The 26,554-nt window shown below is 35.1% G+C and overlaps 1 protein-coding gene across 3 annotated transcripts; it reads left to right on the forward strand.

Moving 5' to 3' along the window:
* The first annotated feature begins 312 nt into the window (after positions 1–312).
* Positions 313–26,532, forward strand: spin (lysolipid transporter protein spinster). 3 transcript variants are annotated; one of them, XM_076121416.1, is made up of 10 exons: positions 313–814; positions 20,446–20,642; positions 21,062–21,213; positions 21,602–21,802; positions 22,018–22,149; positions 23,389–23,650; positions 24,485–24,583; positions 24,718–24,901; positions 25,264–25,290; positions 25,410–26,532. In XM_076121416.1, the coding sequence occupies exons 1-9, from the start codon at positions 610–612 to the stop codon at positions 25,281–25,283; spliced, it is 1,452 nt and encodes a 483-aa protein (XP_075977531.1). In that variant the 5' UTR covers positions 313–609; the 3' UTR covers positions 25,284–25,290; positions 25,410–26,532. The 3 variants fall into 3 exon arrangements, with proteins under 3 accessions (XP_075977531.1, XP_075977530.1, XP_075977529.1); XM_076121415.1 differs by lacking the exons at positions 23,389–23,650; positions 25,264–25,290 and adding an exon at positions 22,577–22,838; XM_076121414.1 differs by lacking the exon at positions 25,264–25,290 and having other exon boundaries at positions 314–814.
* Positions 26,533–26,554: the final 22 nt, after the last annotated feature.

Genomic DNA, 26,554 nt, shown 5'->3' on the forward strand with positions numbered 1-26,554 from the left:
GGCTACACTGGTTTCACATACGTCAAAAAGACAATCGCTGTGCTGCCATTCTAATAAAATACTAAAATTCTTCACTCTTATTTATCAATTAATTGAAAGTCCACTTTTTATTTTAAGACACTGTGAACACTATTATAATATAGGTATAATAATCAACTTATGGGCTCGGTTATAAATAGTAATGAGAAGCAGTAGGTATGTATCTTTATAAAATTTAACATCACCTTCATAACATCAATATTCATTCATTCTCTCGTTCATCGGTCATTCATCCATGTCGTTCTCTTGTTCGAGCAGGTGACATGACAGCGAGTCGAAAAATATTCACGTCACGACCGTTGAGTTGTCATCACGGGCGCTCGCAACGTCAAATCATGATTTAAGTTCCTAAACTATATTTTCTACATAACACAGTATTTTAGTATAATTTATTTAATTTTATATTAAATATTATTTAAAATAACCTATAATATTTAAAATCTGGAGTATAGTGTTCAAGTTACAAACTTCATCGGTGAGAAAATTTTCGGCATCCAAGTTCTTGAAAGTGATAGTTGTAATTTGTAAAGTCATAGAAGATCAACTGTAGTGTACGCTAGAGTAGTCAACATGGACCAGAGTGGTATAACACCGAACACTTCAAATCAGCAGCTTGTAATAAATAGTGATAATGACTCTGCTACGGCTCTGCTGCAGGAGAAGCAGGCGAGAAGAAGAGATAACTTGCGGGATGTGAGCTTAGTTGAATACATGACTGTCGGAATACTGTGTTTCGTCAATCTTATTAACTACATGGACAGATTCACCCTGGCCGGTAAGTACCACCAATATGTTACAAACATCTGATAAACAGAGGGTAATTTTACTATGTCAGATAGAAACTTCAGTGTCAGTGACAATATGCTGTGGCAAGAATAAAACTAATTAGAAACAAGTATGCATCTAATTAGAAATAAATTAGGAAGTCTGTTCTATTGAACTCATAAACTTCCTGTTAATGTCTTATTGAAAGTGAATTGCAAAATATTATGACTCAGTGTAAGATTTCATTAGCCTGCAGATAAGATTGTGAGCCAAACTTGAATTTCTGGGGGTTGCAGAAGGCCACTCATTCATTTGTTTGAAGAAAAAAAATACAAGTTACTTTTATTTCAATAGCTTTTGAGTATAGTGATAGGCAATCAGATAATCTATGGAGATTAGCTTTTTTTTAAATCAATAATATACATACAGGGTTTGAAAAGAATTGTTTAGAAGTGTGATTTGTTAGAGAGATTATAGTGTCAATGTTATCTGATTGTGATAAGATAGAAATGATGTAATACCTACTTCAAGGTCACACTGTTCATCAGTATTAATTAAATACATGCTCAACTACTTTCTCTCTGTCTACAGATAATATAGGAATATAATTAACATTTCTGTGTTAAAAAAAGCCAATTAACTACCTGCCAAATTAAAATTTGAACTGCTCAATCAGTTAAAACAATTTTTGTACAATTTGAATACCTAAAATCTTTATGAAATTCTAAATGTATGAGAAATAAAATTGGAAAGTTGTATTCATTTATTAAATTAAAATTGGTACACTATGTTGGTCAATGTTCATAGCTCTTCGTTTACAGCATTGAATGCTAAAATGAGTAGTTTGTCATTGAAAAAATACCAACTCTCATATTTAATTAGGCATAGTAATTCATATTTGCTATTTTTAACAGGTATGTATACAGAAATAATTAAGGAAAAGGAGTAATTATCGGTACCTACCTATGTATTTAATGTAAAAAGCTAGCAAAGTTATTATTATATAATGCACATAGGCAGGCAATGTGCATTTCACCGATGAGATAAATACCTACTTAGCAGAAAAAAAGTTTGTAATTGCAACATTTTATGATTATAAAAGGGCGTTTGATACTTTAGAAACCGATACGTTACTAAAGGCAATGGATGAGTGTGGAGTGAGCAAGCCATTGAGCAGCTGGTTCCGTGACTACCTTAGTTCGAGGTCCTACCAAGTTAGGGTGGGCGAGATACTCAGTGATGAGACAATGGTCCGTTGTGGGGTAGCTCAAGGATCCGGTTGTGGGCCAGTGTGCTACCTCATGCACGTGAACAGTCTACGTGGAGCACTGGGTCATTGCTCAGCGCGCATGTTTGCAGATGACTTGTGCACGCTGCGCGCGGGCATTGACCTAGCGGAGACTTGTCGCTCTGTCCAGGAGGATGTCAATGCAGTTGTGAAATGGTCACACGACAATGGAATCGTACTAAACTCTGACAAAACCAAACTCATCATCATTCACTCTCCATATCTTCCACCTGCAGGAACAGAAACTCCAGTGATCTCTCATAGTTACTCATGTTACCACAATAGATTAAATAATTGTAATTGCAAACCCATAGAAAAAGTTAAATGTATCACGTACCTAGGTGTAAAGATAGACGAAAGCTTCTCTTGGTCTAGTCATGTTAATTATATTTGTGATAAAATGAGGATACTACTGGGCAGATTTTATCATTTAAGTTTCAGAGTACCAATTTCTTTATTAAAATACCTGTACAAATCACTGGTCGAATCCATTGTGTCTTATGCTCTTGATTGTTATGGACTTACTTTTAAAACTTACATAGATAAAATAGAAACACTACAAATTAGATTCTTAAAATTATTAGTAAATAATAAAACCAAAAACAGTTGTAAAAATGACTATAAAAAATTATTTAAAATATGTAATATTCTGCCGGCCAGTTTAAAACATAAGTACCTATTATTAACCAACCAACATGGCAATCAAGAGCATAACCTGTCGTTCGTGTCGCATACACACGGCACAAGAACCAAAACCAGTGGTAGATACAATGTGCCTAGAGTTAATAATTATTATGGTGATAGAACTTTATCGAAACGCATACCATATGTAATGAACAGTTTACCTGTGGACATCGCAACAGAAAGAAATAAAAATAAGTTTTCTAAAAAATTAAAAAAGTATCTACTTAGTAGTCTATAAATATCTATAAACATACATACAAATATACATGTATAAAACACAAGCTACTGAACCATATAATATTACTCTTATACATACAATATAAATACATTTTAATACATAAACTTATAATATATAATCAAAGCTCTTATACAATATATACATATATGTACATCTTAAGTACTGCTATAATTAAATGAGACTCGACCGTGTCCACAGACAAACTGTTCAAACAGTTTTGTGGACCATAAGTATAAGTTTCATGTAAGAAACACTGTTTTAATAATAATAAATAATAAATAAATAAATAGGTCTTTACATACAAGAAAAATCAGTAATAATAATTATCATGATTAAATAAAGGTTGTTTGTTTGTTAGTATGTTTTTAACAGACCTGTAACATTTTTTTGTTTGCACAAACAGTAAATTCTTATCACGTTACAAGATTAAGTAAATAATGACAAACTTGGTGGAACAAATTTCTTGATTCTTTGTCATATAATCATAGACACAATTTGTTTCAGTAATTTTTCTTTTACAGTAAAATGTACTTGACCCTAATTACCTACTATTAAAATATTTTTGTTGCCTTGCTGTTTAGTTAAATATACAAAAATCTCTGTGTACTATTTGAATGTCTGATTCTCGATCTAAGATATTGTCGTTAGTTAAATTATTCTGTTTAACGGTATAAATAGGTAGATGATTTAATTAATTACTAAAGCGCACATCGTTTGACTCGCGCCGACAAATTTTATTAAAATTGTAGAATTACTTGTCATACTAAATTGGCAAAAACTGTCATACGAATTCCCGATGTGATATCTTTTTCCGCTAGCGTTTTATTCTCGATCAATGTTTGTTAGTTTTTTAGTCCGCAGTAAATAATAACAGTTAGGTACCATAGTCAATCCATTTTTCCCATGTTGTTAAAATATTTATGTATAAGGACGTGACGCGAACACAAGGGGCGTAAAGTTAATAGGCGTGTAACAATTTTATTAATTGGTTTTCCCTGTTCAGAATAAGTATTGGTTAGCTAATTAAGTTGAATATTGTCAGATTTTAATTTTTACTAGGCATCTATTTGTTTATTTTTTTTTTGATTGTATGGGTTGTCTGGTTAGCCGTGATAGCATTGTTCAAATCTGTGATTTTGATCCGCTTGTTACCTAAATCATCCGCAAATATAATATTTTAAAAGATCACAGCGCGAAAACCTTACTAACAATATAGGGATCTACTTGTACTAAGTAGGTATATCGTTAAAAGTAGGTTTGTACTTTTCTGCAATACCTAAGTACATAATAAAACCGGATAATAACAAAACAATAGTATTGTACTTACCTATTACGAATTGTAGCATTTTGCATGAGAAGCAATTAGCAATTTCCGTGTTTACATACCTACCTACCTACCATAATAAAAATACGGACGTTTCATTACAATGTATTAAAATGTGTTTAGCTTATTACGATAACCTTTGACTAGTATCGATGACTTTAGATGTCTGCATTCATTGATATCTTTGATGAGTGAAGCATACCGCTGATATCTTTAATTACGATTTTATCAAGCATATTAATAAGTGTAATGAGTTATGAGATAAATTAAATCACGTAGACATTGCAAAAATATCACAAGGCTTAAAACTTACCTAATCATATCTACCTATTAATTTTTATCGTATGATAAGAAAAGCATGCACTTGGTTTGGAAATAGATAATAATAATCAATATTTATTATCCCGCTCCTGACCAAAATTGTGCTGGTCATCCCATTGAAGTGATGATAAAAGTCCGCAGGTAATAGAACTACCTAAAATTTTGAATTTTCTATAACGGCTTATCTTATTCCCGTGCACATCCTCTCCTAGGTATAGTCCAACCGGTTAACCGCCCGCGCCGATGGTTGATGTTACACATTATAAATATTATAGACAAAACATCGTTGTTTTGTCTTTGAACAAAACGATAGCATACAAACTTTTAAACATTGTAATTGTGTAGGTCATGTATAATAACGAAATTGGAAACAATCCGTTGATTCATTCTTTTATAGCTTTGTTACGAGTATGTACCTATACGCAAATCGCTTTATACGTAGGTATGTTGTACAGACTTGTACACTATACATATTATATCAATCATCATCATTCAAATCTTTAAGCAAAGAAAAGCCGAGCGTGGGCCTTTCCTAACTGTCTTACTATCATATTTTAAAATCCTTCCATTCTCTACTAAACCATTTTTAAACGGTAGTCAGATCAGAATATAGATATCTATAAATAAATTATTCATAAGCGATGAGCAAGCTTACGAGCGGAAATCACGAAGTTATAAGGGTTGATGTTTCGATCGTTACGATTAGGAAGCCATAGCACAAAACATATCATTACCATTTAAGCCCTTTTTGTAACACATTTATTAAAATTTGCTTAGCATTTTCGGAAATTTTATTAATAGCCATAACTTCGTATGACAGAGATACTCTTCCGTGTAAAATTTTGATAACGATATCATTATCAACGTAATTGTAAGAATTTATGCGTCTTAATTACTTCTAATTTGTGGGTATGTACGATGATTGATGAATCATACTGGCGCAGTGCGTGCTAGCTGTCTTCCCATATGTATCTATGACTGGTCTGATTTAGTCATCTATATCACCTTACTTAATTGTGTAAACTGCTTGCGTCATTGGTATTCCAACTTGGCCTATTGTGTATGACGATTTTTTATCTTATCACAAAAATAGTATGAATGCTAAAAGCCTTGACTCATTCATTTACAGATTTTGAATGACGTCTGCGCGCACTATCATCAGTATTTTAGATGGATATCACAATTCAACCCTATAAAGCTAGGTAGTACAAGGTTTTATCGCGATCATCCACATCAAATATATTATATCATGAAAAGAACGCTAACAAATTATAATAATGCTATAACAATGGCTAGCTGACCCGACAGCAAATATTTTAGACGCATAGTACTCGTCGCAAGGCTTAATTGACTTTTAAACCATATTCAATCTCATAATATTGTTACACTGACACATTGCCATGTTCATTCTTCACTCATTAGAAAATCAAAGCAACCATCTTGTTAATAAATATTACACTATTTATTTAACATAGGATAATTAAATATTTCAATCCTAGAAATATTAAACAAACAGTTCTGAGTAGGTACGTTAAACTAATATTATCTAGTATCAACATTTTAATAATAACGAACTGCCAAAGTCAATGAAAAGTTTTACAAAGAAAGCTAGGTTAGTAGAGTCATGGAAAGTTTAATAGAATTTAATGGTAATATACCTCTTCACATGCGATTTAATAACTGTTAGCAAATGAATTAATGTGTCTCGTCGCTTCATCTAGAAACAATTTATGTTAATTAGAATCTCGACACTTGCAGCGTAACCACTGCAGTGCTACGTAATGTTGTTAGTTCATATTCTCTTACATTACACGCAAGCAGTAACACATACCTTAAAAATGAACAGTTACTTTACCCGCATCATAACGTTCCGAACATAATCTTTTTTTATGTCGAAATGTGTTGTATCTTCCGGCTCGTAAATAGGTCCAGAATAGATTAGCTAATAATCCTTTTTATCTTGGACGCACTTAACAGTCGCTTGCCTAAAATTCCTAGAGGAACGTTGTTACGCAATGTATTCTGGATCCTTTATAATGTTTACATTTTGAGTTAAGCCACGGACGATGTCATTGACTTTTTAAGTCCCTAAAAGCTACCAGGACCACTAGATGAACACAAAGAAAGGAATGTCTCGTGGGTAGCTAGAGGCTAGAGGCTTTTAGTTGTCAACACGTGACGAGCGTGAGGACAGTTCGGAATCGTTTTCAATAACATTTGTTAAGAAATGGTAAACGTAGAGCAAAGCAAGCCATCCACTACAGTGCCCATCGTAATTCAGAGAACACGTTCAGATAAGCTTAAGTGTACTTCGAAGAAGTAATAATGACGCTTCTCTCTTTCATAATTATTCAATTGATTCAAAATACACGATTTTACGTCCATGATTGTGATAAAAGTGTATATTACACGACAATAAATTTCTATTAATGAATGTTGAACGCCCAGGGAGGGTCGCCGTCACGTAATCGGAGAACTAATCTCCAGTGTCTACTCACGTGCATGGGTGCACTTCTCATTCTTCACTGAATACAATGTGGCCCTTTAAATATGGAAAAGGTATTAAAGCGTGACTGTTAGTAGAATTGGGGTGGGAAAGTCCACACATAGAAACACGTCCTAATTACATATACGTATAAGTAATTGAGTTCATAATATAGATATTTATTTTGTTGTATAGATACCCCTCTAACACAATCTTAGTTAAAGATCAGAGTGTTGATTTCCCTCGAGGCCAATCCACAAGTTTCCACCACAATAAATACATTGTGAAAATGCTCTTATCTGAATTAAAATCGAAACACCAAGGGATCAACATTGGTTGTAGTGGAGGGCCCCAAATAATAAAATATCTTTGTGCTTTAGACTTGTTAAATTATATTAATAGTTCAATCATTTCATTATGTAACAATTGGACTGTATGTACTTAGAAATGTTCTTATATCAGCGAGCTGCGCTATATTTAACCATACTGTTTCGTACCATTGCGATACCGTTGTTAGCGTCTAGACAAAAATACGCAGCCAAGTAATATTCAAGATCAATAGATGACCCGATTTGTTTAAAAATACATAACGGTTAATTGTTCAAGTAAAATGACCTACGGCTGTCTGTTTTTGTGAAAGATAAAAAAATTCAAAGTCAGTCAGTCGGATTAATAAAGACCAATTGTGGAACAATAACTAAAAGCAGTGTGCTCTTGTACTGATCAATGTTTATTTAATTTTTATCGTTCTATTATCATGTTGTTGTATGATGTCTATATTGGTGCGGTACCGCTATATTTGACAAAGGTTATCAGACAGTTCAAATCAATGATTACCTCAAAGTTGACTCAGTCAACTGTTTGACTGTTATTGTCTGCGTGTGATAAATTATTGACATTTTGCACATGAGACAGCGTGTCTGCACAACGACCCTGGTTTCGTTTATCTCGGAGTTAGTCACCATTCAAGCTCTAAGAAACTTATTCTGTTTACATTCAAAATTTGTTAGCTACTGAATATATCGATGTAAAGTTTGCGATGTGATTGTGTACTTATATGTACTTACATTCTAAGTAATTTATTTGTGAGAATATTTATGAACACACTGTGATTCAGATTTCATTAACACCGAATGAAATTGCTTGGTATTATTTAAATACTTGATAAGACAGAGTTTTAAACTACTAACATGACAATAACAGTCAAAAATATATGAAATTTTATCCGTTGTGTAGCTTTTGTCTAAAAAAAGTAACAATTAAAATTAAGCTTTTTTAACTTTTTTTATTATAGTCATAACAATGATCCGTTGTATTAAAAAAAGGGTTCCGTGATCCCTATTTTACCGTAACTTATTATGGACCCAGGGTGTGCACATCGTTTAATGAATAAAATATGGCGATAACTTGGGTGTTGGTTTTACCGCACCCGGGCGCTCAGCGAGGGGTTAAAAATGTAGAGGGTAAGCCCGTAGACACAGTCGATTTAGTTTTATTATTTGTGGTGATAAATATAATTTGTACACGTTTCATTGATGTACAAGATAGTCTCTATATTAAATACGTTTAAAATACTGACACAACCTGTTTCAAATGGACACTAACGTGAAATCGTAAACCAGCATAGGGCGAAGCAATTTCTTCAAAGACACAAATGTAAAGCCGATGTTCACAAGAAATCGTAAAACTCATGTATCTAAATAGAGTTGAGGTGTAGGCCGTTTGATCGTATTCATAAAAGTGAATTCAATTTATTCCTTTGTAGGAAATTGCTCTTGGAAATCAAATTAAAGGTTTTTCAATGCATTATACAGATATAAGTTGTAATAAGGATCTAGGTTTATTCTACACTAAGTTTGCGACAAACATGAGTGCTACCGCGTGTTATTTCATAGTATGTTATTTAAATGACTAGCTTGGAAAAAAAATGTTATGTCACTATTCTATGGTGATCCCACTTATATTATAATTATATCACATAATTAGCTTGAGTAATTATATATATATATATTCGCTTAGCCTTTTGTTCCAAACTATGTTGGAGTCGGCTTCCAGTCTCACCGGATGCAGCTGGATACCAGTGTTTTACATGGAGCGACTGCCTATCTGACCTCCACAACCCAGTTACTTGGGTATTAACACGATACCCTTCGGTAAGACTGGTTGTCAGACTTTCAAGCTTCTGACTACTGTTAACGACTGTCAAAGATCTTCGAAAATGACAGCCGGGACCCACAATTTAACGTGCCTTCCGAAACACGGAGGAACTCGATATGTATAAGATGGTCACCCATCCACGGAACAACCTCGGCAAGCGTAGCTTAACCTAAGAGATCGATCCGTGCGGCTGTTGTAAACTAAGCCACGAGCTCCTCTTAGCTTGAGTAATTACTAGTTAGAAATAACTGACTAATTACAGTAACCTGTCTCTGTCATAAATAATAACACACGTAGTAGATACCCGAGAACTATTTTTTGCAAAGCTTTCTAAGACCACCCGTAGATCCTATTTACGCAACAGTTAATTCAACCATTGAATTTTGTACTTAATATTAATATGCTTGATGCTCTACGTGACTTTATGCCTATGATACGTGGTTAATAGGGACTCATTAAAATGAGTACAGACAATAAAGTTTTGATATAAAGCATTTGATCTCTCAGGCTGGAAGTCCATTGCAGGCTCAACAGTGATGGCTTTGATTTGATGCGTTGCAGCTGCGCATAATGAACGTAGATATCGTTGTGGCCGGTCTTGTGCACCGGGCCGCACTTCGAGTGCCCATCCAGACAGCACTCGGGACCAATTAGTTCCGACTTTAGAGATTAAACCGTATAATACTATCAACGAAACGAACAGCCCGCTTGACTATTTAAAAACAGTCTCAAACAGTATTGCTTCATTTCATTTGTCTTGCTGTAAAAAATATAGTCGTATGAATTGATAAATAGGTTACTGTTTTTTTTATCTTGCGTTTTATAGCAGTCTATGTGTCATTTCAAACTCCCTAATAAGCCTCATTTAAAAGTCCCGATTGCCACACAATAGAAGTCAATAAATAATTATCAAAAGCATGATTTGAGTAGATATCTACACTTGAGAGATGATATGGTCTGATATGATAGACTTACCTAATAAGTCTAATAGTCAATTGTAATTTACGCTATAATAAGTTCGACGCTTTTTTTAAAATCATTATGAATAAAACATAAAGTTGTCTTTTTACTATAAAACAATTCACCGTTAGCTCTGTGATAGTTTGAGAAGGAAAGGTTACTTAATAAAATTAAAACGTGAGTAGCATTGAATTAGAGCTCAGTAATAATTTGTTAGCTTTAGTAAAGAATAGAACTGGTTATGTAAAAATAAATTGTAGTAAAAGGACGAGAATTATAGACTTTATTTTGAACGATGAAACATGATTTGTACAAAAAATTAAGTAGTGTTTGAGGACACATAACCGGGCCTTCACCGTGTATATCTATACTTAATACTTAATATTATAAAGCTGAAGAGTTTGTTTGTTTGAACGCGCTAATCTCAGGAACTACTGGCCGATCTGAAAAATTATTTCAGTGTTAGATAGCCCATTTATCGAGGAAGGCTATAGGCTATATATCAACGCGCTACGACCAATAGGAGCAGAGTATCAGTAAAAAATGTTACAAGGGAAAATTATGACCCATCCTCTCCTATCTGACGCAAGCAAAGTTGCGCGGGTCAGCTAGTATCATGATATATGTATATCTGATACATATATCATGAAAATATATGCTAGCGAACTTCGTCCGGGTATAGTACAATTTTATCCCGTTGATTTCATTCCTTTTGGGACTTTTGATCCCATCGATCCAATACCAACCTAGTCCTGACACTTCCATACTAACAAAAAAAGATTTATTCAATTTAGTTTAGTTATTCAAAAGCTACAGTTAATTCGCGTACATACATTTCGGTTATTCATTTTTATTTATAGTGTTATATCCAATCCAATGACTTTTTGTGATTATATCAATATTTAAGTATCAGCACAATCACAAATACTAAATTTTCATTATTTTTTTTCATTTTATTACAAATTACTGATGAAGACTGATAAATAAGTAAAATACTTTTTTTTAATATAACTAGGAAGAGTTATTATTTGTAATGCAATCTTATTGTTATCCTAGGTGTAGGTATTATTATTGATTTAGACTAGATTAGATTTATAAAAGGTTTTTGTTTTGAGTTTATTATTTGATAAATAAGATTTTGTGTTTTAGTTGATTTCGCCTTATCTAAAAATTCAATAAGAAGACTTTATGTTCTGCTGATACTTTAAGTACTAAAATAAATAAACTCTTTATTAACAGACCATTTTTTCTTATCAACTAATTTAACCTTAGTCCGGCAGTCCACATAGGCGTCGTCTATAGACTTTTAGGTTTTCCTTTCGGTAGCCTTTATTTTAAGTACTTACTTGAATAAAAATCTTTTTTTATAATTTATTATGTTTATGTAAAACTAATGCAACAAATATACATGGATAATACTATAAAATAATACAAAATGGATATGTATCAAACTTCAGATAGGTATTTAGATATTTATAATAAACATCGGATATTTTCGAACCTTGGTTTGTAGTAAATATATGGAAAAAAACTCCACTTGAGTGCGCTCAGCAAACCCTAGCAAAATCAGTTTAGAGATAAGACATGCGATAAGTCATCGCATTGCTACATAAACCTGCAAGCCATGTCGTTGTCAAGTGGATGCTTGTGTACCTGCACAAGTGCAGATACGGGCGATACGGCCAATGTCGATAGTGAACACTTGTTTTCAAGTTACGTTAAAATTATTCATCGATTAACAGTAAAAACTTACTCATTAAATAAAACCGGTTTGTTCATCAAAACTTGCAAGTTAATAAAATAATAATGGGCGTTTATAGATTCTACCTAGTAGTTTTTTATGCATAGCATGTTTGCGTAAATAAATTTCATAAAATTTCCATTGGTAGTTTTTGTTTAATAGTTGCATACGAGATATCGTTTATGTTTACTACATACACTAATTGAAACACCTAATACATAAGGTAATTGGCATTGATAGAGATTTACAGAAGTGCTCAATCGACACCTCGGAATTCTAGCGGTCCAAGATAGTAAGGATCACGTTGATGCATCATTGTACACAATAACAGATTGCATGTGACAAACAGTTGAAGGTTATCTTTTTTCATCGCAAATAAGTTTATGCAGTTGATGCCAATAATACCTAGCGTAGTGTTAAGACATTGACGATTCTGTTACCATATTGAATGAATGAAACTAACTTTCGCACGTGTTCAAACGTGGCAAGACTTATATTTAAACTATGGAATGACGCCTTGTTTGTTCGTTCTGTGACGCGTGATAACTAATGATAAATATTGCTGCAGAGGTTTTTTACTCCATTCTTTAATGATTCATTTCATACTCGTAGACGTGAAGGACAAATCTTCTGTTTTACACTTTTATTTAATAAATCAAAGAAGTTCCGTTCGTACCTATTTAAAACCTCTCTTATACTTACCGTTCAATGATGTAACCTTGTTCAGATTTGGACGTCATTCAAGACGTACAGGTAGTTAATAAACGTGACGATTACGTGAACAATGACACTACAATACTGAATAGCAAAAGTTATTTGAGTAATATTTTATACTTGCACTGTAATGAAGAAGTTTTTAGCTAGGTATATACATTACTGTGCCTTTGAGATTTGTACTATGTATCTGCGTAATCTTGCCGTTTGTGTGACTAAGCGGGGACGCTAGGCAGAAAAACCAACAAACCATTGTTGCGGCTAGATTACGACTTCTCTTGTTTACCACCCACATGTGCGCTAGGAAAGTAAGCAGAGGAGGTTTTGTGGCTGTCTGCCAATATTATACTTACTTGTTCCACATTAAACTCAAACAGTGACTAACATAACAGTACCTACTTACTAGCTTTTCTCTGTCTCCTAGATTCTTTGTTTAAACTTTCCACTAGCATTTTCTTTCAGACGTTTTGTTTGTTAAGTGTAACTAAGAAGTACTTAAGTGAGTTAAATATTTACTGTAAACGACTCATTCTAAATCCGTGTCGAGAGATCACACGAACAATTCATTATAGTTATCTACACAAAACATTGTCAGTTTATAGACTTGGGTAGATAGTTTAAATGGCAGACCATTGACGGCAATTAAATTAGTTTCTTGTATAGGTAGGTACTTATGTTTTATGATATTAAGATTGTATTTTAATTAGTGTCAAAGAACGTACAAAATAACCGCTTCTCGTGTGAAAAGGTGACGAATGTTTTAACTTCTCAGATTCCCTCGACGCTACTGAGTATTGTCTAGTAATAGAGAAAGTAAAGGGCCATTTCTCTTCTTTAACGGAGTGTGGGAAAATCGTAGCTGTCGTGTTGACGTAATCATTTCATCCTTTAGCAAATAGGGCTGTGTGTACATCGCTCACCCTCCCATTAAACATAAGCAGGGGTGCCAATCGACATATTGTTTTTTTTTTCACTGTGCCATCTACTCAAGTCTCGTTTTTTGGTTCAAATCTTGGCTGTTTTTAGAAAGTAAAATTATAGACATTTCAATTGCTACTAAAAGCTATGCGCTCCGGTATGAGCTCTGAGTGGTTATAATTAAGTTTCCGATGAGCTCAACCGTGCAGTTCTGAGTTTAATTTATTATTTAGGTAGGTATTTCGTAAACTGCTGATAAGGAGTGTTATTGAACTTTTGTTTGTTGATACTTGGAGTATTGGAATCCAAGTTTAATAACAAAATAATTATGGTCTTATAAACTGATTTAAAATATGCTTTTTAATTCTAATAAAGGTAACGACGAGGCACTGAACGGTAACTGTAATCCAATAAAAACTCAATGGATGGTTTCATAATAACTCCACGGTTAGTTAATTTTAGTAGCTGCCGCTTGTTATTTTCATACACGTACTGTCTTTAGACATTTCACAATATTTTTTCAAAGAATGCGTTTAATAAAGAAATACGTCCGTACGTCTTGTGAAAATGGATATGTTTAGGTTATATTACCTCAAGTTCCCGGTATTGGTCGCTGCATCGTGTTGCACAACCGTGCATAACTCGAGTAGTATAGGTAATACCCGAACGTTATTGGAACATTGAACACTCGACTGAAATTGTCGCTGTACATGCAATCGCGGCTACACAGAGTTAAGCGCACTAACTGAAAACAATAGTTAATTGTCGATGTTACCTTAACCTATTTCTTTACAATCCATTTCACAATTTTCAACGTGTTAACATGTAATTAATTATTAAAATGAAGAGAGTGATGATGAATGATCTGATACCAAAACACTTTACTGGTCCTAGAGTACTATTCTTTTGCTTACTGCTTCATTCGTGAAATAGTTTGTCTGCTCGTCTTGTTGCATGTTTTTAGCTCAAATACGAGGCTGGATAAATTGTGTTTTGATATGGATAGAGAATCTCATGAAGCCACAAAAAATAAACGACGGAACATCTGTATAGATAACATTCCAGGCAGTGTAAAACCTAAAAAAATACTTTCTATTACATAATCTGTCCTCTAGTGCTTCTTACTCTGTTACCTGTAGATGAATCACTCCTATCTAGCATATGAATGCAAATACTCCTTAACTGATAAGTAACAGCTTGTGTTACATAATAAAATTAGTATTGACACACTTGTTGTCAGGCATACCAGTACTCCATTTACACACTTGGCAGACGCGCTGGCACTGAAAGCGTAAACCAACTAGTATAAATAGTTCTACCTGGTGCTAACGACAGTACTGCAGTTTTTTCTATTCTTAAGATGTCTATTAATTACTCGTTACATAACAAAGATAATTGTTTTATTTTAATGAATACTTGAGGAATGACTTTAATATTACGGCAACGTACGAGGGCAAAGTTGAACTGTAAGAAGAAAAAACTGTATCCGCTGTTTAGTTCGTCTTGCGTCACTGGCACTAAAGACATTTTGATAAACAGATTTGTATTTGACTAGTCATAAATAATCAAGTTCAAAGTCTTCAATCATTTATATTATTTTTCTCTCGAATATAAAAGTTTCACAGTATGACAATAGATAATACTGCCAAGACTACATTTTCTGTGAAACCTCTGCATTGTTTTTTTGTTAGAATAAGTACTGCTATAGATTTTCCATGGAAATATTTCACAAGATATTTTTGGGCTTATCATCGTTCATATTGCGGCATGGTGTAAATATTTTGATTAATATCGCTAATGATAAAGCAAGCAGGCGTATTTACGCATTCTTGACTTTGATTAATGAAACGTTTGTATTGATTTCTTTCGTATTCCCAAAGTGATATTCCTTCTTCAAATACAACTATTTACAAGGGACCTTCTTGTGCCCAATCCGAACGTTATTAAGCCCCCGGGGCTGACCTGTCATCTCCAGCAATCGAATCCACGTTGGGCGGAATTGCCGGAAATGAATCACAGACAGTCAATCTCCTTTTCATTTATTTGGCAAATACAATTTTGTGGAAAATCCTGCAGCGAAAAAAAATAAAGAAAAGCTAAAATGACTTTGAATGGAAACTAAATGGGGGCTAAGTTCTGTTCAATTACTATTCTCCAAAATTATGCACCATACTCGTATTTAGGATTTAGCATAGAATCTGTAGAAATAGCTTCTGGAACAATTCAATTCTTTATAAATATTTTAATACAGCCTTTTAAATCGAACTGATAATTTCTTTTTTTGTTCTCATATTAAATCGTTTTAATATTCTGTGGTTGAATAATTAATTGTAAAGAGGAAAATTCCTGTCCATTGCCCAGCGTTAGATAACGGGGTTTTATTTGAAGTTTTAGTTTAGAAATAGCTGGCCAAGTAGTTGATTCAATGTACCTATTTTGACCATAATTTTTATACGTTAAGTAGATGTGTGTGTTTTTTTGCTGATTAGTAAATGGTCTTCTCAATGAGAATAAAGCCTTAAAATAAAAATGTATTTATTATAACTTGACACTGGCACTAGTGACATTCCGTTTTGCTCTCACTTCTTTTGATAGAGAACTTGGCCCATTCATATAGAGTTGTTAAATAAAACGCGTACTAACTACTAGGTTGACTTTCTTGCATTATATGCATTGTTTTCTTGATAAGTAGGAGGGTATAGAACTGTAGGTAGGTAACTATCTACATTATTATTGTTTTATGTAGGCATTGCTGGGTTCATTGTATTGGTTTACAATTACGTAACGGAAGCATAGGTCAGCAACAATACATAAAATATTGTGCATAAATATACTTATGTTTCGTCATAATGTCATGACATTTATGACCGAGAAAACACCGCGTGGTGCTGCCGTCACGAGCCGCTGTGCAATGTTTCGCGCCACGAATCTCTCTGTGCTGATTGGTTGTTGTGGTGGCGTGATGTACGAAGCCGGTCGTGTGCGATAGCGAAGGTGCTCGTGCGCCAGTGCTGCCACCACGCGACGTCGGCACCGTGTACCGCCCGCGGTGACGTAGCATATCCACACGATCGCGTGTCGCGCCACGCTATCCAACGCCCACAAATTATGAAGGTCACCGCACTAATCTTGATGATTAAGGCATTAAAGCAATTTATTGCAAATCTATAAACAATAGCAATAATGACACTACGCCCCTATTGCTCATCTCATGACGACTTATGACTATGTTTGATTACAGCAAAAATAAATTGGTTGAAAATACTTTGACCTAAACACTAAAGTTCAAGGGTCTCCCACGGAGAATGTAGTCAGGCATTGCATTTCGTTTTTCTGCAAATCGACTTTACGTGTCGTAATTTTAAACAGTATCCTATCCTACATAGGTATGTATAAGTGTTGCATGTTCTAACTTCCTGCTAAGTCCATTATGTTTTAACACAAAAAAACCAAAGAAAAAACTTTAAAACTGGTTTAGCCTGGCACTACTTTTGGGTTTAAACATACTTGTTTACTTTTTATTCATTTTGGTCATAGTAACCACATTTTATGATATGTGACTGCGGCATTTTTTCGTCTACCACTAAGTCCCAACACGGTTACACTCTTCGAAGTGTAGCTAAGTTTAGAACTTCTTAAATTACAAAGACAAACGGTAGTTTTGTTCTTTTTTAAAATGCCTTTGAAGAATTTCAATTTTTTTGGGCCTGCGTTGTACAATGTACAATGTACAAATAGACAATATTTATTATAAGTAGCTGAGTGCAATTGGTGGGTTATATTTGTTGAACACACGTCATAGACGCAATTGTGTTTTATTCGTGGTACGACCTAAGAGCGATAAATTAATCAATATCAATTGTTTGATTGATCACACTTCTCTATAATATGCACTGTTCTTGATTTATGACAAACAGATGCTTATGTGTATTACACGAGACAGTTATGTAATCTAAGATATAGGATATAGGCACCCTTACAAGACCAATGCCGGATATTTATAGTACAAAGCTTGAACAGATAACTGATCAATCGTATGATTGATAAATATAAGTAGTTCGTTATCGTACTGACATCGTAGTAAACTATTGTATTGGTAGACGTTGTAACTTATGGATATATTACTCAATTCATTGTTTTACGAATTGGAGCAATTCTTATGCATGTGTTAATTTCTAACATAAATTACCAACTAAAGTATTTTTCTATTAAGTACACATGTACTCGAAATTTTGTCGTGTGCTAAGTGCGTGAAAACAAATATCAAAGAGCTTATTTTTAAGAACATGAGATGTAAGCTGGAAAACAAGAAATACAGCATTATTAACCACCAATAAATTTGTTAATAAATCTCTATATCCTTAATTATTTTTGTATGAACTTAATCACCCTCTACTGTACTGTGTGACCGTGAACGACCGTGAATCTACGTCATGGTGATCTCATGCCATCACGCCACCCGCCGACATCAGGCCACCATCGATTAGGGTTAATATACAATGACACTAAAAGCTACGGCGACGCAATGTCTCGCCAGAAAATTATGGAATATCTCGCTGTGATACCGGTTTAAACTTTGTAGTAGAATAAATTTTCAGTGATTAATTGCAAAATACATCTAGAAACATCGCGAGCACGTTTTTATTCATCGTGGAAGGAAATAGTTTTTAACCAGAAACCGCGCAACGTCCGATGACAGAGCACCCTGTTGAAATAATCTTTTTGTATAAGTACCATAGAAGTAGCAAGTCTGCAATAATGCCACGTCGCTGGCCCGTACTTTTATCTTTTTTATTGAACCAAATCTGCAATATTGCGTACCAATGTGAACTTATCCTTAGTTTTATTTACAACTAACAGGAAAGTTTGCACCACTAGGATAACAAATTGTACAATCAACTTGACCATTCTATAACAAACCTTACCCGTAGCTTCTGTGATTATGTTAAAATAACTACACTATTGTTTGCTGTAATAATGTTAAAGTAATATCCTACACACTTACATACGTTTAGTTCACCTTGAATCTTGCACTCAACTCGCTAACCTTAGTAATTGCAATCACGTACAGAAAATACAATATTAAATGTTGAGGGGGAAAACCAATTGTACCAACGACGGGATAAATGTTTAGGGGTTCAACAAACACGCCGTGGGGCAAACAATAAGGACACTGTAATAAAAGAGATGATTTATTGCGGTGTCAAAATGATACGGGTTTTTATCCAACAGGACCTATCCCGCGTTCTTTTTATATCCAACAAAACTAGATGTCGCGTTTATTGTTATTATCTGTTATTTATAATAGAAAATATTTTGTACCTATAGTGTGATTGTAGCTATGATCATTGAATGTCGGAAGTACTTCAATGAAATTAATTTGTTTTGCTGATGCATTTTTTAGATAAATATTCCTTAAAGAAGTAAGATTGGATTCTTTGGAAAAATTGCGATGTTTATGTAAAATCAACTTACTTATTTCTAAACTATTCTAATGTTTAAATTGCCAACATTAGCCGCAAAATGACAATAATCAAAAGACAATAACAGTATGAGGCGAAATTAGGAAGAAAAACGTACTAGAAAAACAAACATAATGAGAATTCGAATACAAAACAATATAATGGTGGTTACATGTTCAATTGTATGCTCGATTCTTCCTTCTTCCATGTGTCTTCGTGACTCGTGATATTTTATGGTAATTGGATCGACTTGGGCGGTTCATGATAATTTAAACGATTATCCAAACTAGCGTGTATACTTTTACAGATATATATTCCTACTTGCGACATACATGTATGTTTTATCAATATAGTTCTCATATCGGTTTAACTATAGAGTTGCCAATATTTGTTTACTTTATCGGGCAGCACCGGGTGTAGTTTGCACGCGAACCACACCCAATCTTCCGTTCTAATATCAATAATGCTGGCCGACTAGATATAATAAAATGTCTTGGGTTTTGTCACGTACACACTTGCGACAATTATCTTTCAGTAAAATATTGACTTGTAAGAAATGTCTGAATTGTTAGCGGGTGTGAGGCATTCACCTTCACAAGGCCATTGGAATATTTGGCTAGCGAAATTGTCTACGCATGCTTAAATACCGGATTTCACTAGACAAATACGCATTGCGTTTTATAATAAATCTTTTAAGTTATTTGCATTAAAAGAAAATAAATCAAATCTGTTTAGATATAGACTTTAAAATTATTGTGACGAATAATAGATGTAATACTTGCGAAATATAATTGTTATTTGGGGACAAAAACGTAAATATTTTCGTGCCTAGAATCCGTAAAAAGAATCCGGGCGTGGTGATACGCGTGCGCTGCAACGTCAAATGCACGTCATCGTTAGCGCCGGGACATGCCGGGAATATCGTCATGTATTCACTTCTATAAATATAACAGGAGCAGTATTTACAACGACATAACTCCCGTATTCCTCACAAGACTTAGTCACAAATAAGCGAAACGCCCATTTTCTATATTTACACTTGATGACATGGTGACAAAATAGATTTGTTTCGGCTATTGATTCGTTATCAAGTCAATAGCCGGTAGTTGGCAACAGACTTGACAACATTCCGTCACTGTCTACTGAAGATAGGAAGCTCTGGTCTATCTTAGGCAATTCCGAGCACAACTATCCAGTTCATAATACTTTTTGGATCCGTTCAATCCAGATATCCGATTTATAGCCACATTGGTTAGTTATAGTTATGAATGAGATAATCTGATCAAAAATAGGTAGTATAAATACTGTAATGTTGTTGGTTTCACTGATGATGTATTTATTATTTTTAGGTGTGCTTAGCGATGTCCAAGACGAGTTCGGCATCGACAATGCCATGGGCGGGCTGCTGCAGACGGTGTTCGTGGTCGCCTACATGGTGTTCGCGCCGTTGTTCGGCTACCTCGGCGACAGATACTCGAGGCGCATCATCATGTCCTATGGCGTCGCGTTATGGAGTCTCACCACTTTCCTCGGCTCATTTATAGACGTACGTTTTACAACTGCCATTGTAATGTAGTATGTAAATAAATGCTTGCATCAACATCAAATTAACACAATTACATGTTATATTATGGATCGTTCGTCGTCGCGTCGTTAGCGACAACCTACACTTTGAATTAAGGAAACATAAAACTTAATAATTTAGATGTAGATTCACATATATACATATAAATTACACGGGTAATTCCCGATTACAAGTTATTATCAAATGGTCCAGGAATATTGGTTTAGAAACCGTGTTTTTAAGTATGGATTTTACCATACCTTGTAAATCAAGAATAAAATAATTCCGAAAGATATATACTGTAGTCACAAAGAAAAAAATAATCAATAGTACGAAGTTCAAATGACTGTTAGCGAGTTAGAAAAGATAATATTATAATAAGGTTGTTTGTTATGTTGTAGAACTTCGTGGTGTTCACGATATTCCGTGGGCTGGTGGGTATCGGCGAGGCGTCGTACTCGACGATCGCGCCGACCATCATCAGCGACTTGTTCGTGGGCAACGTGCGCTCCAAGATGCTGGCCTTCTTCTACTTCGCTATACCTGTGGGAAGGTAATATTGTTATCAAAAAAGCTTATCTACTAACCTAACTTTTTTTTTTAACTTTTTTTTTTAACTTTTTTTTTTAACTATACGTCTCCAAGACTATTTTGCTATCACGACTGTTGGTGTTTAAAAACCTGACGTGACTATTGACTAAGTATTAACGGGATTCCAGATAGTTTTTTCTGTTAACTTTCTACATCTCTTCTATGAGTTGTTATAAGATGTTCTTGAAGTTAATCAGTCCCTATTCGTATCTCATTTTTTCCGACAAGGAAATGTATTTCAAGCATTGTATTAATTACTTCCCGTCATACTTGCGAATAAAAAAAAAATACAGTAAAAGTCAAGTTAAAAATAACCCGAATGAGTTTTGAATGTGTTTTTAATTTTTCAGTGGTCTTGGTTACATCGTGGGGTCTGTAGCTGGAGCAGCAGCAGGCAATTGGCGTTGGGGTCTGAGGATAACTCCGTTCCTCGGCGCCGTGGCCGTGGCACTCATAATGTGGGTGATGGAGGACCCCAAGCGAGGCCAGGCTGAGGACAGTCAGATGAAACCATCCACTTACAAAGATGACATCCGATCTATTATTAGGAAGTAAGTAACGAGCGTAATTAAATAAGTGCTTTATTTGAGAAGCTGATTACAGTTCCGCTCAACAAGATGACTCAATCTTTATGTTAAAAGTACAGCGTGTAAAACTTTCGAAGAGATGAAGAAGAATTCTAAATGATTTCTCTGCAGTGTGTGCGTAGCGTGATTATAAATGTAAAAAAAAATATTGGTAATAATTGATATGATGTTGTTTACAGTCCCTCGTTCATGCTGTCGACGCTCGCGTTCACTTGCGTAGCGTTCGTTGCAGGCGCGCTGGCGTGGTGGGGGCCGCAGTTCATCTACCTAGGTCTTAAGATGCAAGAAGATGTTAATATAACCCAGGAGAGGTACTACACTTGAATATTTACTATACAGAATTAGTGGGTTCGACTCCCTCCTACTACACAACAGCGTCATGGATTGTTTTTTAACGATTTGCTCTGATGTAAACACATTTTTGCCAGATTCTGGCCGCAAGTGAATCATTATTATAATTGAATAGGTGTCGATTATTAAGTTCATATAAAAAATCAAATAGCAAAAAGCTAGGTATAGACTTCATCGGTTTGACCGTAAAGACGGTTACCACTATACACAAAAGTCATCGAGCGAAGGTCGTCTACGTAGAAAGTATGTAATACACCACTTCAGTCGACGTGCAAATAGTGTTCGACAACATAATATGGAGAGATACAAACCAGGCTAGGTGACAGGAGTGTGTCAGTAAAGGTGTCCGTGAAGGTATACATATAAGAGGTGTGTTGTGGGCGGCAGCGTGTCGTACAAGTTCGGGCTGGTGGGCATGTTCGCGGGCGCGCTGGGCGTGCCGCTGGGCTCGGCGCTGGCGCAGCGGCTGCGGACCCGCGCGGCGGACTGCGACCCGCTCATCTGCGGGTTCGCGCTGCTCGCCTCCGCGCCGCTCGTGTACTTCGCGCTCGTCGCCGTCACGGCGCACGTCGCGCTCACCTACTGCCTCATGTTCGCCGGCATGCTCACGCTCAACCTCACCTGGTCGATCGTGGCCGACATCGTGCTGGTGAGCGCTTTCTGCCGGTACCGGGACCTCGCGACCCTCCCCTTCCGAATTATAACCACTTTACATTTCGAAGGTGAACGCTCGCGTGGTCCCGAGTTATTTCTAGCAGAAATCGATCACTCGCTCGAATTTACTTCGGATAAAATATTCCAATGAGATTACGCCTTCGCACTTCATTGTAACGCAATTAAGCTGGGAATTTAGATTTTCGACACGATGCTATTTATAGAGAATGCTATACGATGTGCACTCATATTTAGGAGCTTCGATCATATCCGTTACATTAACCGATATCATTTTATTCGTATTCGACACCTAATCTCATGTACTCGAAATATAAAAGCATGCGATACGTTCGAACCATTGTGACTGATTTTATGTTTATGAAAATGAGAATATGGATATTTATATTCTAAAGTATATTTAAAGCATGGCATAATATATGATTTTGGTATAAATATAAGGATATAGTTTATAATAAACGAGCGCGCTTGTATGACGGGCCGAGTGAGAGCGCATGTGTTGACCGAACCGATACGTTTGCACGAAGGGTGTCGCAAATCTTCGGCGTGATCACGATGGCGGCGGGGCTGCTGGGCGTGCCGATGGGCGCGTGGCTGGGCGCGGCGCTGGTGAAGCGCTTCCCGCGCGCGCACCCCGTGCTGTGCGGCGCGGGGCTGCTGCTGTCGGCGCCCGCCATGACGCTGGGGCTCGTGCTCGTCGAGGGCTATGCCTACGCGCCCTTCGTCCTTATGTTTATCGCCGAAGTCGCTTTGAATCTCAACTGGGCAATAGTGGCCGATATGTCGCTGGTAAGAGACGCCTTCCGCAAGGACACTCCCGTTACACATTCGGTTTTGAACGTCTCGCGCGATGGAACCGATTGTGATCAGGCGCTGTCCGTTGGGGTGGATTTTTTTTTGTTACGTGTCGGTAGTGTTTTTTTAGTTTTGTGTTGGTTTTTTTTATCTAATGCATGCGTAATTTGGCATGGCATATTATTATGATATGTAGTTATTATTATAAAATATTTTATTATTTGTATTTTGCTTTGTATATGGTGCTTTTTATTAGATTCAGTCACTCATTAGCACATATTGACGGTTCACCATTGCCTAGTTGTGATAGAAACTAATTACGGAGCTCGTAAATCTCATTGGAATATTTTATTATTCATTCGAGCTGGGTGGACCGATTTCAATTTGTGTAAAAGCGCCATCTATTGACAAACCCCTATAACGCTTTAAGTCTTTGTTTTCGTCCTGTGTACTTTGCCCATTAATTTCTTCGGTTGGCAATAGATGGCGCTAATGTAAATATTATTTTTGATGCTTTTGTTCATTGTTCCTGTTTTCGAGCAGTAATGTAAAAAATATAGTTTTTGTGACTTGAAACATCTACAAACTATTATTTAACTGAAAATGCTTGCAAATGGGTTATGATCACTAACTGAAATAAGAAGGGTTGATTTCCAGCCGATTGCTAAATATTAAAAGACGATTTTTGATTTGGCATACACAAAATTAACATTGATTTAATTTGTAGAATTGTCTAATGAGTTTCTAAAGTATAGTATATGGGGATGGTGTATATAATTTAAGGTTAGTTTAAAAACAAAATTAAAATGATTTTAATTATTTTTTCAGTATGTGGTGATTCCACCACGGCGGTCAACTGCGGAAGCTTTCCAAATTTTAATATCACACATGTTGGGAGATGCTGGAAGTCCCTATTTAGTGGGAGTTGTAAGTTTAACATTATTTCTACATTAATAATAATTTATTATGAACAATTTTATTTCAATAGAATACTGTATAATACTTGTATAAATGTATGTGTGGTATATTTATATCTAACTCTTCTATTCTTTCATTTCTAGATATCAGAATCGTTGAAAAGAAGTCTATCACCTGAGGAGCAGCCCAGTCCGCAGGTCGAGTTCAGTTCGCTTCAGTACGCGTTATTCGTTACTTGTTTCGTTGAAGTAATTGGTGGCATCTTCTTCTTGTTGACTGCCATTTACATAGTCAGAGACAAATTAAAAGTCGACAGAGCGATTGCTGGTGAGTTATTACACAATGTTTGTTATTATACTGATATCCTCTAACCGTCCTCCTTAATCAAAAAGTACTGAAGTAGATTTGTGCTTATGATGCCTTAGTTGCCATTTACATTGCATATAATATATATTTTAGAAGTATGGTGCTTATTTTACTTTTAAACAGTAGCCATGATAGATCTTTATCTTTTGGGTTAATTTTGCGCTATTAAGAAATGTGTTCACATGTATAGCATATTGCTATTTCCCTTTTCCTTTTTGTAACAATGCACAGCTTGTCCCAGTAGTTTATGCACAATTACATATTAGTGACTAAACATTGCCTTTTGTGATATAGTACTATGAAGTCCATTCACATTGTTTCAGTTACTTCAAAAATAGTGTAGTGTTTAGGTGAGTTGCTTGCATGTAGCTCTGTTGAAATTACTTTTGGATAACTGGCTTTTTTGGGGGACATAATATATTTCGTTATTAGAATATAGTAATAACGACTGTTTTTTTATTTTCCACAGAGGCAGAAGCGCAAAGCACGGAGCCTTCGCACAGTACAGCTGATGAAGAAGTCACAGGAGGTGAATAATGGAATGGAGTTTCTCTGTTGGATAAAATTACCATGGTGATATGAAAGTGATAGAGCTGTGAAATATTACACTTTCATAGGAGTGGGTTGTTCCAGTTAAATAACTATAATTATATGAACTCTTTTACATTATTCATGCATCTTGTTGTCAGTGTGCAGTACAACTACATGCTTGTCGCCGCCGTATTAAAACTTACGAGCTAACTATTTTACAATATAGGTCCTAATAATGTTGATAGTAGTGTATATCCTTGGAACAGATACTTATTGGGGGTTATTAATTATAGTGATTTTATTGCAACACAATTATTTTAGAAGACTGAATCATAAGGCATATTGATAAAACGGAGGGTGGGTTATGTTATAATTATTGAAAAATTGTGTGGATGTAAGTATAAAGAATCTAGACATCACCGTATCTACTGTTACCTAATGTATAAATGAAGCCATGTGCCTATTAAAATGATTAGATATTTTAATATGCTTTGTAGAAATCGTTTTTTCATAAAATTGGCTAAGAAGCGATAAGATTTATCATTCAAGATCAAAAGTACATAATTCACAATTTTATAAAATGCCTGTTGTCTTTTGTGTTGGTTAAACATACCTCAGATATTTTGTTACATAATTCAGCGCCTATTTATTTTTAATTGTTAATAAATGTGTTTATAATTTATCAATGTCAATTAAAATCCGTTTGTTTTGTTAGAGATGTCATTTTGAACAGTGTTCTACAATGGTAATATTCATGCAGTTTAACAGTTGTTGTTTATGTTCCTATGAACTGTGAAGGTGAAGTATGTGGAAGTGAAGGCAGTGGTGCTGTTGTCGGCACGTGAACAGACAAATACTTAATATGTGGTTGTATTGTGTGTATTTTGATGATTCGATTTTATGTAGGAATGACAGAGTTAAACTGTAATGAATATCACAGAAGACTGAATAATTTAATTTTTGTCTAAATTTCTTTCTAATTTAATAACATTTGTGTTTGTACATTGTGTGTACAGAACATCTCATGGAATTGAAATAAAAATATAATTTATTTTTGATAACATTCGTTTTATTGACCATAAA

The sequence above is a fragment of the Anticarsia gemmatalis genome, chromosome 13, assembly GCF_050436995.1.
Source record: "Anticarsia gemmatalis isolate Benzon Research Colony breed Stoneville strain chromosome 13, ilAntGemm2 primary, whole genome shotgun sequence".
In the NCBI taxonomy this organism is placed as follows: domain Eukaryota; kingdom Metazoa; phylum Arthropoda; class Insecta; order Lepidoptera; family Erebidae; genus Anticarsia; species Anticarsia gemmatalis.

Bases quoted from the DNA above. Each gene is read 5' to 3' on its own strand.
- spin (XM_076121415.1), top strand. From the start codon at position 610: ATGGACCAGAGTGGTATAACACCGAACACTTCAAATCAGCAGCTTGTA. The intron at 21,214-21,601 runs GTAATATTGTTA...TTAATTTTTCAG, and splicing joins TTCGCTATACCTGTGGGAAG to TGGTCTTGGTTACATCGTGG. The intron at 24,902-25,409 runs GTGAGTTATTAC...TATTTTCCACAG, and splicing joins AGTCGACAGAGCGATTGCTG to AGGCAGAAGCGCAAAGCACG.